This window comes from Phaethon aethereus, assembly GCF_964289735.1.
Source record: "Phaethon aethereus genome assembly, chromosome: 19".
Lineage (NCBI taxonomy): Eukaryota > Metazoa > Chordata > Aves > Phaethontiformes > Phaethontidae > Phaethon > Phaethon aethereus.
The window spans coordinates 3,622,960-3,641,274 of NC_138595.1; the positions used below are offsets into that span (position 1 = coordinate 3,622,960).

At 40.2% G+C, this 18,315-nt stretch overlaps 1 protein-coding gene across 4 annotated transcripts; it reads left to right on the forward strand.

Moving 5' to 3' along the window:
• Positions 1–1,406: 1,406 nt before the first annotated feature.
• Positions 1,407–7,178, forward strand: TUBD1 (tubulin delta 1; the record flags this gene model as incomplete). 4 transcript variants are annotated; one of them, XM_082008385.1, is made up of 8 exons in its annotated part: positions 1,407–1,611; positions 2,152–2,299; positions 2,753–2,969; positions 3,504–3,735; positions 4,526–4,690; positions 5,366–5,506; positions 6,040–6,223; positions 7,076–7,178. In XM_082008385.1, 8 exons carry the CDS (start codon positions 1,407–1,409, stop codon positions 7,176–7,178), a joined length of 1,395 nt encoding a protein of 464 aa, XP_081864511.1. The 4 variants fall into 4 exon arrangements, with proteins under 4 accessions (XP_081864511.1, XP_081864512.1, XP_081864513.1 ...); XM_082008386.1 differs by having other exon boundaries at positions 1,407–1,578; XM_082008387.1 differs by lacking the exon at positions 4,526–4,690 and having other exon boundaries at positions 1,407–1,578.
• Positions 7,179–18,315: the final 11,137 nt, after the last annotated feature.

The window sequence follows — 18,315 nt, forward strand, 5'->3', positions numbered from 1 at the left end:
GAGGCAGGTGACTGCGCATGCGCCGTCAGCGCCTGAGCGCCTCAGCGAGGGACGTCGAGGTCAGCCCTGAGGAGGGGCCGGCGGCGAGCGGGGCTGAGGGCGGCCGGCGCTGCCCGGGCGGGGGTAGGCACCCCGGGAGGGCCGCCGGACACTCGGGGAGGCCCGGGCGGGGAGGGTCCGACGAGGAGAAAGGCCCTAGAAGGGGGCGAGGTGGCCGAGCGACATGAGGGCCGGGTGGCGGGCAGCACCGGGAACGTGGCGGCCCCTGAGGGCGGGAGGCCGTTCGCCAGGCCCTGTCGGCACGGCGGGGCCCGAGTGGGTCTCCCCTCGCAGGCGGGTGACTGCAGCTCCAGAAAAGAGCGCCCAAGCGACAGCTGCCGGCTCCGAGTGACATGCGCAGAGCACACACATAGTAGGCACGGGAGGGTCGGTGTCACACGCCTGGGTTGGACATGAGCCTTTTCTGAAAATCAGTTACACATCTATTTATTGATTTACTTATTTATTTATTTTCTGCCGTGAGGAGTAACTCGGTCTTGCAGTAACACACAGGCTGGCCTTGGGCTGTGAGGTGCAGACTGGCAGCAGTGCTGAAATCAAGCACAGGAATAAAAAGTAGCACATACCTGCCTGTAAAATGCAGCAGGATCAAGTTACAGGCGCTGGCAGTTATCCAAAGAATGCTGTTACAGAAGTGCTGCGGCGCAGCTGGGATGACAATGAAAAATAGCAGTCCAGAATAATGAAGTGAGTTTAAAAAAAAAAATTTACCTTGTTTCTGTGAAAGGAGAATAGAAGTGAGAAACCAGAGCTACTGCAAAATGCTGAGTAGGGAAAAAATGTCAAAACATACCAGTACTGAATCAAAACCTTTGCTCTCTGTGGTGGAAGCAAGGGGAATACTCTAGGGAATCCTTTTGTCACCTCAGCAGATTTTGGCATCAGGCCCATAGCAGTGCAGGACTGGAAATCAGCTAGATGTTTGAATAGGCTTCACATTTCTAAAGGCATATCGTACCTTCTTATCATGCTTTTACTGCCTAATCCTGTAACTTTGAGTTATAATTACTTGTTTCTATCCTTCCTTAGTACGCAAAAGTAAGAAAACAAAGACTTCTCTTGCTGTATGGTTGGTTTCAGCTCCCTCCAGATCTATAGCAACAGTAAACATTGATTTCCTGTAAACTACCAGCTGCATTCTTCTGAAGTTCAGGAGAAAGTGCTGACAGCCTGCTTTTCCCCAGAAATAGCCAGTGACTGTAGCATAACCTCTTCCTTCTAACTAGAGGTTCTCAAAAAATTGCAAAACTGATCAGAAATCTATTTGTCAGAACTTTTTTTCTCCTCTCTTTTCCACAGTTACTAAAGGCATACTTTTCTTTTTTAGGCTTAAATACAAAGTAAGAATGTCGATAGTCACAGTCCAGCTTGGTCAGTGTGGTAATCAAATTGGTCATGAGGTGTTTAATGCTATCTGCAGTGACGTCTATGGCACACATGGGTTGTGTTCCAAGAAGGAGAATGAATCCTACCATGATGCTTGCAAAGAACGTTTTTTCTGCGAGGAGGAAGCTGAAGGTACAGCATTTAAGCATTTGTTTCCCACAGAGGGTCTGGTTTCCAGCCTAACAGAGATAAGAGTACAAAGTAAAAGTCTTCTACCTTCATTCTTGAAGAATTGTCACAACCCTCTGCCTTCACGACATTGCTAACAACTGTGGAAGCAGAATCAGTGCAGTAAAGTGTCTGAGACGGCAGAGCAAGTCTGCCAATAACACAGCTGGAAACTAAGCATATGTGCATAATCTTTTCTACCAAACATCTCTGTTTTCTACTGTAGATAGATCATTCCATGGAGTAGGACCCAGAGTATCTGAACTGGGTGTTATCAAATGCATTAAGTGTCTTCTTTCCAGAAAGATCTCTGGTCTCTAGAGTTCAGATTTCTCTTTGGTAAAATAGATGGTTCACCAGAAATCCAGGGCATTGCCAAGTCCTCCTTTCTGTACCTGCCTGTACTGTCCCATCTATAGTTTGGCTTAAGTAGGTGGGAGGAGTACAATTTGGGCCGTGGTGCGAGTCCATCCATCTTATGTAAACAAGTTCCAACACTGGCACATTATTCTTAGTTTTGTTTTTCTTCCTATCCAGTACCTGTTGCCCGGGCTGTACTTGTTGACATGGAACCTAAAGTAATCAGCCAGACCTTATCAGTGGCGGCTGGGTCTGGCTACTGGAAATACAATGATCGGTCGCACTTCTGTCAGAAGCAAGGGTCTGGGAACAACTGGGCAAATGGGTATGAACAATTGTTTCAAGCTTCACTAAGGGAACTGTAGAGACTAATGAGCTGCCTAGACTCTCTAGGTGTGGTACTATTGCAGCTGTGTGATGTACGGAGCATGTAACATTAACTTGGTTTACTTTTAAGTTAAAGTAGCAATATATGTAGGAGTGAAATTTCTAAACTGCTTTTTGCAAAGTGAAATTGGTATTTACAGTGAAAATGTAACATTTTAGAATGAAGTGAATATATTTGATTTAAGAATAGGAAACAATAAGGATAGTTTATAAACAGCTGTTTTGCAAAATAAATGTCACAGCTGATTGTTTACTGCAGACAGAATGGATGACATAATGTGAGATTATATAAATAATAATAAGAAAAGTATGGTTTACAAATAGCTTCAGGTTGCTGCATTTATTTTGATAGAACCTGCCACGTCTCACTGTTTTGTCTGTTATTCAACAGTTACTCTGTTCACGGCCCTAGACACAAGGAAGTAATAATGAATCTGGTACAAAAAGAAGCAGAGAAATGCGATCGTCTCAGTGGATTTTTCACAATAATGAGCATGGCTGGTGGTACAGGATCCGGCTTGGGAGCATTTGTGACCCAGTGTTTAAGAGATGCTTTTCCAACCTCATTTATACTCAACCATGTTATCTGGCCCTACGGCACTGGGGAGGTGAATGTCGTATTTCCCAGAGATACTCTACAAGTTTATAATCACTATTTACTTTTAAACATAAAATATCTACAACTGAAATAAACTAGAAAAGAGGTACATTATACTTTTTAAATGTTCAACATGACAGAAAGTAATGCAGCTAATGAATTGTTTGCCTAATGTTTGGTACCTGTCATTTCACAAAAAAAAAATCTTGATAATATAAGTGCTAAAGTATAATGCAGTTTCATGAGAAGCTCTGTTAGCTAACTAGAAATCTCCTGTTATGATAGTATCTCAGCGTTATAATCACCTCCCAGACAGATTTTATTCTAGCATGTTTGTATGAAGTGAGATGGATAACATGATTTTCACACGTCTTGCTCTCTTTCCATGAAAAAGCTTTGCTAGCTCCTTACCTCATTCTGCACTTTGACAAGGAAAATTAATCACTTCCTAAATCATAACTGAGGAAATTACAGTAGCCAGAGGATTATAAACTAGACAGAGATTGTTTTACTCATTTGTTTGTGGTTTTTTGTTTTTTTCCAGGTCATTGTTCAAAACTACAACTCTGTTTTAACTCTGTCACATCTGTACCAGTCATCAGATGCCCTTCTTGTGCATGAAAATGATGTCATCCACAAGATCTGTGCTCAGCTGATGAATATTAAACAGATCTCCTTCAGGGATGTAAATCAAGTTATTGCACATCAACTGGGGAGTGTTTTCCAGCCCACTTACACAGCGGAAAGTGGCTTACACTACAGCAGAAACCCGTTAGGTATCTAACTATAATATAGCTGCCTAATGCATTCTCACACATCTTTCTGTAATAATTTCATGTTGTGAATTTAAGTTCTTCAGTCTCCTTACTCAAGTATTCGGATTCATCCCAAGTTTTAAGATAGGAAAAGTGAACCCAAAGACTAAATTAGAAGTTCAATCCCAATTTTATACCAAAGTCAAAAATAGATCCCCTAGCTTCTGGTTTCATTCTCTGCCAAAAGAACTCCTTTTTCAGTAATTACAGACACCCTTGTACCTATTTACATTTCAGAGGAAATTTGTGCAGGACAGTTAATTTTGGACTGAGTTCTATATTTCACGTTAGGTTAGAAGTTTATACAAACTGAAATAAAATGAAAGTTTTGTGTTTTGCTCAGGCAGAAGACAGGCTAGCATGCAATTTGGTAGCAACAGGCTGACTTTTGTATTTTTAAGGAATTAGAGAAAGTTACCCATATTGCCAAGAGTTTTGCTTGTAAAATTAAACTTTCACATCTGTCTGTCAATCTCTTTCACTGTGCTTAGGGTTTTTGAGATTTTGAGCCAGACAAGTCTAAATTGTAAAAGAAAAGCTACTAACAAGCATGTTAGTAGTACGTAGCAAATTTGCACTGCTTTGTCTGATGTGAGTCCATATATTTGTCAAATTAATTTTTGTATATCCTGCTTTGTTTCTTACCTTAAATTGCTAGATGTTTGTACAATTCCTCACTCGCTTCTCCTATTTTAGCTAGCCTATGCAATATTTTTGTCAAACATGAGCAGCTGTTAATTTCTTCTTTCAGGAGACTTAATGGAGACGTTAGTTCCACACCCCGAATTCAAGATGTTGGGTCTTCGTAACATACCTCAGATGCCTGAAAACTCCCTTGCTTATAGCACATTCAGTTGGCCTGGACTCATCAAACACTTAAGACAGATGCTCATTGCTAATGCTAAAATGGAGGAAGGTAAAAAGCATTCTTTCATCTTCAGTATCTATCACTCTTTAAGGATTTATTTTTGCAGCTGAAATAAAGCTCATTGTTTTGTGGAGCTCACTGACTAGCTTTAGTCAGTTCAGAAACGAGTTGCTTCCCTCAGACAGCAGGAATTTGCCTCTACATAGCCAGCTGCTACCTTAACTATTCACTCAGCTGCCACAGCAGCTCCCAGCTTGCTCCTGTTTTTGCGCCCAGACATCTCAGTTAATTATAGCTATTGAAAATACACAAAACAAACCAACTGTTTTTGGCCATGCACTTAATTTACATGATTCATTTCGAACATTCCTTGGATACTTGGTTCTGCTATGCTTTTTCTTTTTACACCTTCTACTAATAAAAGTCATGCTTAGCTCCCCCATATCATTTACATGGGGAATTCAGTATAGCTTCCCGTTATGTAAAGAATGGGCTGGCAGATTGCTAAGTATAGAAACAAGTATATTTTGTCTGGTAAGACTAGTAACTACCAGGCAAATACTACTGGATTAGCACTGGTTTTCTCTGAGAATTGTGTAATCGCTGCTTATGATCTCAGCTTGCAGCACAGTGATAGTTACAATCTGACTCTTCAGCTAGTCCGAATCTGTTTCATGAAACATTAACTTTCTTTTATATATATCTTTTGCCAAAACCTTGTAGGTATTGATTGGCAAGTACGACCACCAGGTCTAGGCTCCTCCATCCCTTCCAGTCATTCCACAAAGAAGCCGCTGCATTTCAATACTTCCATTGCCAACCTGGTTATCCTGCGAGGAAAAGATATGCACAGCGTTGACTTAGGTAAGAAGGAAAAACACAATAGCTCAGTGATTCTTGTTTCACATCTCACTGTTTTCTTTGCAACCATCCTGATGAAAGTGAAGAAAACCCAAGGCCACATATCTGATGACTAAGGTCAATATTCCCTCTAGAAACATTTTAATGTCCAAGACCATGTTGTCTAATTGTTTAAGGCTGTTGTATTTACAACAGACTTCTGTGTTTCCTGAAGCACTTCAGGGAAGGAGGAGGAGGCTGAAGTCCGTATATATGATAGGATTCTTGGCTATATTGTCTGAAAACATATTTGCCTGCTTCTGCAGTGATGAGCATAGCTTGCAGATGAAGTACCGATACAAGAGTATGCTTCTAGATAATCTAATGAATATGTTTGAAACAGCTGTATTTTCAACAGACTGACCACTCTGCAGATTTTTTTCAAGGCCTGAACTGATCTGCTGAGCATTGATTAGGTCACACAGGACTACTGAAATCAAGATGTAGGAGCTTGTAACTCTATGTTTGTCAAAAGGGCTGTCTCATTTCTGCTACAGGAAGTTTCCGAGATCCCTCATTATATACATCCTGGCTAAACCCTCGAGACGCTTTTAATGCGTGGAAAACACCAAGAGCGTTTAACAAGTACGAAAAGTCTGCTTCTTTGGTCAGCAATAGCCAGTTCCTGCTGAAACCTCTTGACAATGTTGTAGGAAAAGCTTGGAATATGTTTGCTTCCAAGTAAGTGAAAATAATTATGCTGATACTTCATTTATAACTGCCAATATCTTCAGTGGCAGCAAAATCATTGTAAATAAAGCTCCCTCTTTCAGCAAAGTAATGGTGAATAAGCATGAAGACTGTTTCCACACTTTAGTGTAGACATTTTTATGCTTAAGATGGCAGGGTGAGGAACAGAGAGGAACACAGAACAGTGTTTATGTTCTGTGGATAAGTGAGACCACATATTCTACTGCTGTCAATTTGACTATTTTCTCAGTACTAAAACTCCCCAAATTTAGTGCATTCCAGTGTGACCATTCTAAAAAATAATACATAAAAACTCTTTTACTGTTCATATACTTTCTAAATTGTGTGCAGACATGCTGCACAGTCCAGGAAAAAAGTTCTTGGCTCAGTTCAAAAGCATTTATGGGATTTGTGTGTTTACTAAGGCTCCCGTGCTATTAGTTTTATTTTTCATTAGAACCAAGAAGTCTAGAAAAAAATGCCTTTTCACTGTGATCGTCATGAAGCCAAGGTTACTGCATGTCACAGCAGGTATCTGCTAAATATGAGTTTCTAGCACAGGAATTCCACAATTAAAAGGTACAGGAGGAAAACTGCTGCAATTTTGTTTCTTTAGCAATACACAAAGTTACAAAGCTATTAGAAACAAGTCATGACTTACCAATAAGCATGAATTACAAAATGAGTTCGAGAGCACAGTAGGAACTAACCAGCATGGTTACTGGGTGGAAACCAATCTTCTTTTGACATTGTTACAATTATATACAATCTGATTTTATGTGTCAGATTCTTCACTGATTTCTAATATCTTACCCATTTTCCTACTGTGGCTTCAACACACAGAGCCTATATTCACCAGTACACAAAATTTGGAATTGAAGAGGAAGATTTCCTGGACAGCTTCACAGCTCTGGAACAAGTTATCTCCAGTTACACCAGCCTTTGATTTTTTTGAAATGGTCTGAAGTAGAGCTTTCCTGAAAGAATCCAGCACTTGAAAACCTTCCATCAACTTCCTGAAGTATATAAATTACTGGACCGTAGTTATTTTTCAGTCTTGTAAGCAGTGTGTGCATGTGTTAGAATAGTAAGAACTGAATCAGAACTGAATATATTCTTATATGGGCTGGTATTATTAATATTTAATATCTCTAATAAACAGCTACTTTTCAATACTTTTGCTATGTACTGTAGTTAACTCTTTGAACATTATTTTTGGCATGTGCATATTTTACATACAGAAGGATTCTTCTCCAGGCTAAACTCTCAGCATCTAAACTATCATGAACTAATGTGTGATAAAAATTAAATGCGTGCTTGACTACAGCAGGAAGGCATTCCTCATGCTCCAATTTAAATTTTTCATGATAACACTTCGCCCTAGAATGCTTCAATATTGATAAAAATGCACAGCATTAGAATTATTAATCCAAGCTCCATTTGGGAATCATTCAAGAGCCAACAGGCTGCCAAGTATTCCTTTAAGGCAAAGGACAACCTAAATTCTACTTTAAGGACCTTAACTGTGACAAAATAGTGGAAGTTTTGAACCATCTTGTAAAAAAAGTAGGAAGGGTTCTTAATTTTCCTGTCGTCCTCTAGTTATACTAGAGATTATAATGAATTATATGCTTTTCTGGCCATTTCACTGTGCCATGTTTTCAAGCGGTGCTAAACTTGGAAAAAAAAAATAAATCCCTATAGTACATCAGAGATCTCAGCTATTTGTTATAGGTGAACGCTAGGTTTAAGCAAAACTTGAACTCCTGCTTTTCTTCTTACAAGTTAGAAACAGATAGCTTTTAATTAATTAATTAAACAGATTTGGGAGGATAACTGCCAGTAGATTTCAGATGTAAGAGCCTGTCATATAACACAATAAATACAATTGCATAATTTCAAAGGTCAAATTAAGAAACAGGCTCTTTTTTGCACAAATTTTATCACGACCACAAGGTGGTGCCACTGCGAAGCTGCAGCATGCAAACAGCTGCACCGACCTTAGAGGAGGAGGAGATTGCAATAGCTTGTGGGGGCACAGACTGGATGCTTAAAATAAATAGAAGAGTACAGCAGAATTAAGTATTATGCTATAACACCGAGCTTCCTTCTGCCTCTGTTAGCTTTTCACTTAATGATAGGGGGAGCTTTTGGAATTCTTGCCATTCCTCTCCCCACATCATACTACTTCTCCCATGGAAATAATCCCGCTCAGTATTACATAGGCATGCCAAAAATAAAAGTTACAAAAATTGGTCTCAAGGACTTTTCCCTTGACAAGTGAACAAAGCTCATAGTTTCCCTTTAGGTTTTAGTGCTGTTTCATGCCAGGCTTCTGACCTTTTATCTAAAAGATGAGCACACACATAGTATGACGATAAGTATGTTAAAGATGTTTGCAATATGGCTAATGATGCCCCCATAGAAATCTTGCCCTTTTAGAAATTCTGATTGAGATTTTAAGTCTTTAATGAATCAACACAGTGGTAGATGCAGAAGCGACCTTGTAATTCTGTTAGGCTTCAGTTAGAGCGCAGCAGTCACTCAATTACTTTTATCTTTGTTTTCTTTACTGGTTTCATTTACCTCTTCACTTTTGTTCAGGCCAGGTACAGAAGCAGAAAATCCCCCTCCCCGGGGCACCTGTTCTCAACGCAGCTCTGGCACACGACACCTGGAATGGCAGACAGACTTCTTGACAAGGGTCAAGTTACTGTACGATTCAATCTGAAGAAAAGAAGTAAGTACTGGAGCTGAGTTCACCATTGCTCAGATAGATACACTCAGTAATAGCTGGGTACTGGCATGGTTGTGTCAAGCCCCAGTGGATTCTGATAAATTTCATGGTAGCTTATAGACAAGCAATGTTAATCTCTCATGCCTTCAAAAAAAAAAAATTTTCAACAGCCTGTTAGTAGTAGGGCAACCATCAGTACACATTAGAGTTGCGTCTAGCCCTAGTTCATGCAGAAAAATTACTTGTGTAAATGAAGAGCTATACTGGTGCTTCAATTCAATAGCTAAATCATTAAATTTACAGGGGAATGAGAATCATTTGTGGGATGGGTGGGGAGAACTCAAGAGGGAAGGCAAAGAGGAGAAAGCAGATAAATATACCCAATACATTTTCATATAAAAAACCACTTGATATTTATGACAAAACATTTTGACAATATTCTTCTTGCAGACTACAGTACATAATCCAACAACTTAGCCTGGTTTGCTTTCTGTTTTCACTCAGTTGCTCTAATTCCTGTTTTAGGAACTTGCTCTCAAAAGCAGAAAACACAATTATCGTAGTTCAGCTATCCAGCCATACTTAAAGTCCTATACCACTCAGTAAAATTTTAGTTGTTTGGAAGTTCAAAACTACATATAACTTTTGTTATAGAATATTATTTGTGATATTTAATATTTTTTCACTAAATCACTTCCTGGCAGCTCAGGGCTGGGGGACTGTTCTGATCAAAAGGGCTTTTCTAGTCTTGTGTTTTTGTCAGCTTCAACCATTGCCTTTAACTTGGGTATTTTCACAGAAGAGATTGGAGGAAAGATTGCACAAGAAGTTAAGATAAACAGCACAAGCAATTCAAGTTTGCAAGGAACAAAGGGTCAGGAAAGGAGACAGTATGGTGAGGTTCTCCCTCCTCCCTCCTTCGAAAGGCACAGGATGTTTAGCAACATAGAAATATTTTTCCCTAGTGTTTTCAAAGCTATCAGACTGAGAACTTCTTCCAGTATCAGAAATGAGACTAGGTAACTCTGTGTCTGAAAAAATGACCAGGTCCCAGAAATGCATACTCTTCCTCACTGTTGCACAGGACAGGTAAAAGATTTTTAAAAAGCTAAGTGAAAACACAGGAGAGAGCAATGGGTTATTGTACTGCTACATCAATAAGTAACTTTATTGCAGAAATAACCTCACATTATCTCTATGTATTTATAATTCTAAGCATGAAGCAAATACAGCAGGTGCTTATTGCACCTATGAATGACATGGACCCATTTATCTATTCTTTATAAGTACATTTATTATTTATGGCTTATGTCACTTTTAGTTAATGGAGCAGGATATTTGGGTTTCTTTGTTTGTTTAGGTTTGATGGCAGAATTTGGGCCATGTCAGGAAACACAGCATACAGCTAAGATCTATAATCCCCAAAGCAAAAATAAAAATGTCCTTATTTAACCTGTAGTTATAACATATGAAAACATAAAGATTCTGCAGCTCAAAGACAGAGCTAGGCCAACAGGTTCATTATCCTTATCAAAGGAATTCCTTCCTCTGTAGGAACTTGTTCACAGTTAGGATTCAGGGAAAATACTCCTACTTCCATGGGACAACAAAGTTTTTCAAAGCAGCAATACAGCATCACACCCATCAGCCAGATTTTGACAACACAGATTCCTCAAAACTATGAAAAAAAATGGAGGTGGAAACAAAAGTGTAACTGTTGTCTTAGCTGTTATAACCCCTCTGGAGAAGAGATCAACAGGAATTGTTTTAGGCACCTCTAGGCTTCTTCCTGTTAGTGTTTTTCACAGCTGACCTCGGTTCTGAAATTCTCACACCCTTCCCAAACTAAGCCTTCATTTTTTGATCTATGGCTGTATTCCTCTATTATTTTTCCCCAGGATGTGGAGAGGAGAGGGTCAAAGTGACAGGAAGTGAATATCTATTACCAAATTTTCATCATCTACAATTACATTAGAAGGTGGAGTAGTCATTTGCTATTTTATTGAGTAAATTATTTATGTAAATAGTATGAGCCTGGCAGAGGGCCTTTATTTCATTAGAAATTAAAATTAATGAGGTAGATCAAAGGTCAGCACAAGCTAATGGCTCACTGAGGCAGGGACAACAGAATCAGTGGCCTTGACCTAGCTACTTTTAGGCAAACTACCCACAGGATGTCCATAAACCAAGGAACAATGCATCAAACCTCACTATTGTTTTTTGTAATGGACAGGTGCAGCTCTCTTGGAAGTTGATTCAAGGACTCTAACTAGAGCAGATATATTTAATGAATAGGATGACTTTTATTTGGCCACAAAAAAACCCCCCAAAACCAAACAACAAGAACAAAAATTAACCTGTTACAAATACTTCAAACACAGTAACTGTTTGGCAAGTGACAGGGCACTAATATAGTTACAGATACAATTTATTTGGACTTAAATATATATTGGTGCTTATAAGGTTAAACTGACTACCATTACAGAAAGGATAGAATAGTTGTGTAAATATATAAGGGGTTTTCAAGAGGATAACCTGCACAGATTTACCAAACAGAGGCAGCTCAAGATTAAGGGCAAAAATCTGTGGTTTCCACAACAACCAGGATTTTATCAGGAAGAAGGGAAGTTATATTCAAACTACCAACTGATACACTACTGGGAAACATTAAGGTACAAAAGAGTATTGAATGAATAATTAATTTCCTTCTGCATTTTTTAATAAATTTACTATAGATAAATAGTATGAAATGAGGGACCAAACACCTAAAAGGAAATACTCTCAGATGTCATAGTGTACTTGAAGGAAGTCTGTGTGTTGCTGGACACCGCTTTAAAAACTGCACAAGAGCCATCAGGAATGTGATTCATGGATCTGATATGGTACAAAAAACTTCCAGAAGGAACTGAGCAGCTGCCTTTCCTCCACTGCTTTCAAGGGCAGCCCAGACACAGCTTTACCACGGCGGCCAATTCCAGTGTAGGCTTTTTCCTCAAGCCTTCTGCCTCTGGCTTCCTACCCCACCTCTGCCCATGCTCCAGAAGGACAGCCTGGACATTCAGACAGCTTTTAACTTACCCGGCTGTAGAGCTGATAATCCTGAATTTTAACTATAGAGCCTTTCCGGCTCTTTCAGTCAAACTCGAAGTTCACAATGGTCCCTTCTGATTTCACATTGTATGAATCCTCTCCCTCTAGACAGCCACTTCCCCTCTATCCGGGTGGGGTAGTGAGTCACCTACCTCAGTGAATCAGCAGAACCTGCTTAACCCTTTCCGGAGGCGCAAAGAGCTGCAAATGGGGTGGTGTTTCGAACGACTGTTACTGCCAGCCATAGGGAGCTCACTGGGAACCGTCAGGATAGCCTGAGATGAGATTAGAGAGGCTGCTTCTGTGCATTAGGAAACAGGAAATTTAAAGGCAATTTTTAGAGGTATAAATACATTCCATGGTAAAGATCATGGAAGAAGAAGTCTAAACCTTAACCCCATGGTTCATACAAACCCAAGAGATTCTAAACAGTGACTTCTACGAGAGTCTAGTGGTATAAAACAAAGGCACAGGCCTCTGTACTTATCTGTGTGAATTAGATTGCAGAAACCTTCTTGTCTGCTAGTCTTAAAAGCAAAATTTTTAAAATATGGAATGGTACAGTGTAAGAGAGACAAATAAGTAAAATGAGGACTCTCTCTAGGCCAAGATTCCTATTTTAAAAGAACAATAAGTAGAGAAACTAACTAAAATAAGGCACTGGTTAATATAAAAAAGACAACAAACATTGCTTGAGCTTCAGTGAGCTATGAGCTTTTGTTTCACTAGTTATATGTGATGAGAAATAAATACCATCTTATATGGTATATTTGCATTTAAATGGGTGCATTCTATGAAAAATATTATTGTACATATTTGGTTACATGTACAATGTAATGTTTATTTAAAGGCTCAGAAAAATACACTTCAGTTGCCCGAGAATGGTGTAATTGTGGTCAGATGGCATGATTTAATTTGAACTTTTGCCCAGCCGTCTCCAATATGTAATAGATCATTTACAGGAGCATGTAAGCAGAACACCGCCGAAAGGAGCCAAATGGAAAGCAGCCTTATCCCACACACGGAAGGTGTAATAAAATACTGACTCTGTACTTGGTTGGCAAGGGTGGCTGTAGCTTTTCAGTATAATATCCTCAATAAGTACGGTGAGAGCTGGGCAATAGTTAGAGCTACTGCTCTCCAGATGGCTCAGAACTACACTGAGTTCAGGAATACAGATTTCCATGTACAACTGCTTGATGCTGGTTGTCACGCATTTCTGCCACTTGCAAAGACAAGACTGAGAAATTTCCTCCCCACCACACTTTGGGCAACTTTTAAGCCTGTATTAGTACCTGATTCAGAGTCATCTAGTCAGCAACTGTATCTGTGTAGTAATTTGACATTGTAAACTTGCAATTTCTCCTTCCTAGGCCAAATTTTGGTGAGGAAACCTAATGCAACTGATAAAACAGTTAAAAACATGAATTTGGCAACCGATGAGCATAAATCCAGTTAAATACTCTTCTCTCAAGAAGAAAGCTTCTGTTCCCTGCCCACCAGACATTAACTCAGGTTTTCACATTACTTTCCTCTATAAAGATTTAGTCAGGCTTCACAAAGACAGTGTTTTCACAGTGAAATATTCTTATATTAAAAAAAAAAAAAGCTAAAGACCTAATGTGTGCTGTGAAACGATTATAAGAGAAACCTGAACTTGCTTAACTACACACGGGGTCCTGTTCAATCTGAACAAAACTCCAGTCAACAGACCTGAACTTGTCCAAAAATCGCTATGAACCAAGGACAGACAGGGCTACGCAAGAAGGACCGAGAAGAGACATCAATGACAGTTTTAAGCTAGCACTGTCAGAATCAGGTCTGCCAAACACCACTTAAACACCTTCTTTATTCACTTAATTGGAATGATCCTCTCTCAGTCACAGCTGAAACGTGTTGCCAAAGGACAGCACAGCAGATTTCCACACTTCACTTAGAAACACCAGGCTCCTCCTGGGCAGCGGTAACAATTTCAGTTCATGCACAAATGCTGCAGTACGATTTGCCACGTGTTGGTTTCGCGTATGCAAAAGTGTTTAAGACAGGCTTATGTAGAAGTTAAGGGAGGCAACACAATTAAAATCACCAATTGCATTAGCCTGGATCTAGTAGAAATACTGCTTTGAAATTTTTTTTGGCATTCATTACTTTGAGCTTCATACCAGCTTCAGGCACCTTAAAAGTTTCTCTCTTCCTGCTGCTCCCCACCTAGAGTCTTACACAATACACATGGACACATGTGACTGTATGTCACAACGTCAGCTGGACTGAGGTGAGACACAAAAATCAAGGAAATCAGAGAAATTAAATCTGTTGTTATGAAAATAGCCTGAATAGTAGAGCTCTCAAGAAAACAGCTGCAGCAACCAAAAGGCACCAAGGGAAGCATGGTTTCTAAACAGACGAGAGAGACTTTGTGAACATGGCTAGATTTGTATGATGTTGTCAGTCTAAATATGTATTTTCTCTTTACGCAGGTCTGGTTTCTTTCAGACAGAAATGCTGAGCACACAAACCTGCTTTGACAAGCCTTTTCAACAGATGGAAGTGGCCTAGGAAACATGCAGTCTCAGGAAAGACACACACAGTCCCTAAAAACTCGCATGGCTTCTACATGTAAGTGTGAGCCTCAAACAAAGTATTTATGTGGTTTAGTTAGGAGAGCTTCTGCAAGAGAACTCCCAGTTTCTTTCCTAACAATATGGAAGGAAAATAGAGGTACCGCAAGGTCACTGCATGCAGATAGAATAAGCTTTGGGAAATGCATCTGATCTCTTAAAGAATTCCTTATACTTTGTCAAATGGTTCAAGGCAGAGTTTATCCTCCCCAGGCACACCAGGCACTGGTGGTTCTTGTGTTCAAAGCACTTAGAGCTCTGGCTGACGTATTCTGCCAAATCGATGCCACCTCCCAGGTTAAAGGCTTTAGACCTTAGAAATGTCACGCAGGTCAGCTGGAACACAAGTAAGGTGATAGGTGACTCCCTACAGACTGATGACATCAGTCATAACTGTGGTCGCACAATCTTGTGTAAAACCAGGCTAACAAACACTTCAGTGTAGTTCATAAAATTTGCCTAGATCTGAGATACCTTTGAGGCAAGTGCAACACTCCATATAGCAAAAAGCAGCTAAGTGGCACACTACCAAGGCCACAAGGAAACAAGATGTTCCAACTACCTCTCATGAGGAGGCAGAACGAGACCTGTGTGGCCTGCTCGTCACATTAGCATTAAAAAAACAAAAACAAAACCCCAAAACCAGTGGATTATGCCTTAAATCACACGTGCTAAACACACAGCCATTCCCTCACGAGGCCCCCTCAAGCAGGAACAGCACAGCAGTCACCAAAGACACCAGCTCGCGCTTTTTACAACGACCAAAAAGCAGTTTCTGAGGCCATCGGAGAAGGGCGCGGCTTGCAGGGCAGTTATTGGAGCAGGGAACAATACACCCAGCTGACAAGTCCTATCTCTTGCCTTTCATCAGGAAATAGCAGCTAGTTTCCTTATTACCAGCTGCCTGGCAACTCACCTAAACTGCTTGGGAAACCAGAAGAACAATTAAGCTGGGAGTAACTCCCCTGAAACACGGAAGAGGCAGCACGCTTACTTACCCGTATCTGAACGGCTCGTCAAATGGGGTTTGAAGAAAGATGACCTTTGATTTAATGCTAATGTACTCAATGCTCTTTGAATCATTCCATGAGTGAATAATAATAAAAAACCCCCTCTAGCACAATAAAGGGCAGCATTAAAGGCAAACTAAAAGAAAGCTTGTCCCATTTAACAGGTTCACATTTGCACAGTTGTTTTACCACAACTGAACATTGCTACCAGTGCAGAGGCTGGATGACTTCACAGCTCAAAAGCCTCTTCACTTTGAATTCAGAACAGAGTAACAGTCACGTTTTTTTACCAAAATACCATTTTGCTGAATTCCAGACGCATGCCAGGAAGCCTGCTACAGATTGCTGGGCTCTTCCCATTTGCTTGTACCTGGGAGGCGATGTAGCCAGACGTCTTTTGGACGTCTGACAACAGTTTCTGCATTTAAGCTCCTTTCACTCTTCTGACAACTGGCCCAGGATGTTACAGCCTCTCCCATTCATGCCACTACGAGAACACTGTTCTGCTGCCTTTTACGAAAGCTGCACGGATGCATCTATAAAGCAAGTGAAATGGATACACAAATAAATGCTAGCATTTCATGCCCTCAATTAGACACTTGAATTAGGAAACTCACAGAAGGCTCAGAGTTTTTCAGTATAATCCTTTGAAAAATGAGTTTGTAAGAGCATATGCAAATATTTACCCTCAATCTAGTTCTGAAAGCATTAGCAGAGTGTTTCCCAGGGAAGGCAATTGCTTCACTCCGTTTCCTGAAGAGGTTACGGCAATCCACCGAGGCTCCAGCAAGTAAACCCTCACCTGGACCAGCCTGCTTTCAGCAAGGGGCAACAGCCCAGCAGGAAGTCCTCCCTGGCTATTGCTCTCCCACTTTCCTAGAAGGCTGGGCAAAGTCCTTACTGTTTTTTTTCTTCCTCTCCAAAAATTAAAAAATACAAATTTACAGAAAAAAACCTAGAATTTTAAAACTCAGAAGAGCAATTTAAATTACCTTATCTATAACCACATTCACCATTTTAACTAATTAAAATAGTTTTTAATAATGTGCTTCAAAGAAAACTGAATTACTTTTACCTCCAAGGAACACACCCAATCACCATTTACTTTTACACCTGCAGTTGATTTTGTTCACTAGTATTTATTTGTGCTTGATAATCAGGGACACATCCACAGTATTTGTGCTTGCAATTAGCACTGCCTGCAGTGAGAGGGAGACTGATTCTAACTAACGAAACCCAAAAGCGCAGCAGGGAAGGACTTTCTGGAACAGCATTAAGCCATCTTCAAGTATTACTGACAAGTATCTTTTAGCATGAACAGGCAGCTGGGTGATTTCTGAGGGAGCTGCTTTAACAAGAAACACACTGTGATGCTGGGACAGAGGTAGGAAACTACAAGCAGAGACAGAGCAGGAGGCGTCCCGATGGGTTTGATGGAGCCGAGAGGAGTGTGGAACTGGATGGTCACACCTGACAGGGCCTGTGTCGGTCTCTTGGCTTGGCCTGGCACAGACCAGCGTGACCTTTTTAGGCCTTTTTTTAGCATCAACACAATTCTTTCCCTGATGGAGAGGGGGATGCCAGCGCGCTTACATCTCACACGGCCTTCAAAGTACATTGTTGGTGAGGCAATTCACAGGTCAGGCAGTAAGCAAGCAGAGAATTAAGAGGATGAGCTGCAATCCTACCTCACTCAGCTCTGATGTGCTTCTCTGAACTGTTAGGCTGGCAATACGGCCAACTTTCTGCTTTGCTTCCTATTTACAGTGCACTTGTGAAAGCAGAGATTTAGCCATGTTCCACAGATGAGACAAAAAAAAAAAAATCCCTATCACCTCAAAGTCATCTTCGATGTTTAACCAAACATGAACTGTTATGAGGGCTGTTACTTCCATGTGATTGTCAGTTATTCCAAGAAAAGCAGCAAGATACTTTGTCTAAACCGCAAGAATCAGCTAAAAAGTGTGATCTGTGCTACGATTCTTTCTCTTGCAACAGAGCTCACTTTGGATTTTTCTCTAGCACACTATAAACTAGATGGTTGACTGCTTCCAATGTGTAACTGAAAATATGTACAACAAAAGGAGACGTTGGATTAAGGGAGCAAAACACATGTTTTCAGATGAAATGCTAAAGGCTTTGGGTCTTTCTTTGAAGCCACAAAATGCAACTGCAGATGTATCTTCCAAGATTTACGCTCACTGTACAACACTTGGGACAACAAATTTCACAGCGTAACCACCAAGCTGAATATACAGAAATGGAAACAATCCAGCTGACATGAACACCCGGACACAGTTACTTGTTTGTTTATTTAAGCAAACATAAAACTATCCATTTGCAAATCTCATTAGGTTTGCATAACTTTCATTTCTATTATTTTTTACCTTTTACCAAGTCTTATTATCTCCCAGCTGCTGAACAGGTAGACGTGAGTAGAATGACCAGTCCTTTCTTTAAACAGTGTTAGAAAGCTTCAAAATAACAGCACAGCTTATTGGTATGGATACATACAAACACAAGTTGAAGAACAACAGATACATATTTTGCACTATATGTAAACATATATTGAAATAAAAGTGGGAGAAAGCTTTCAGTTTTTCTAGTGGTTTTTTGGTAGGCAAGGAG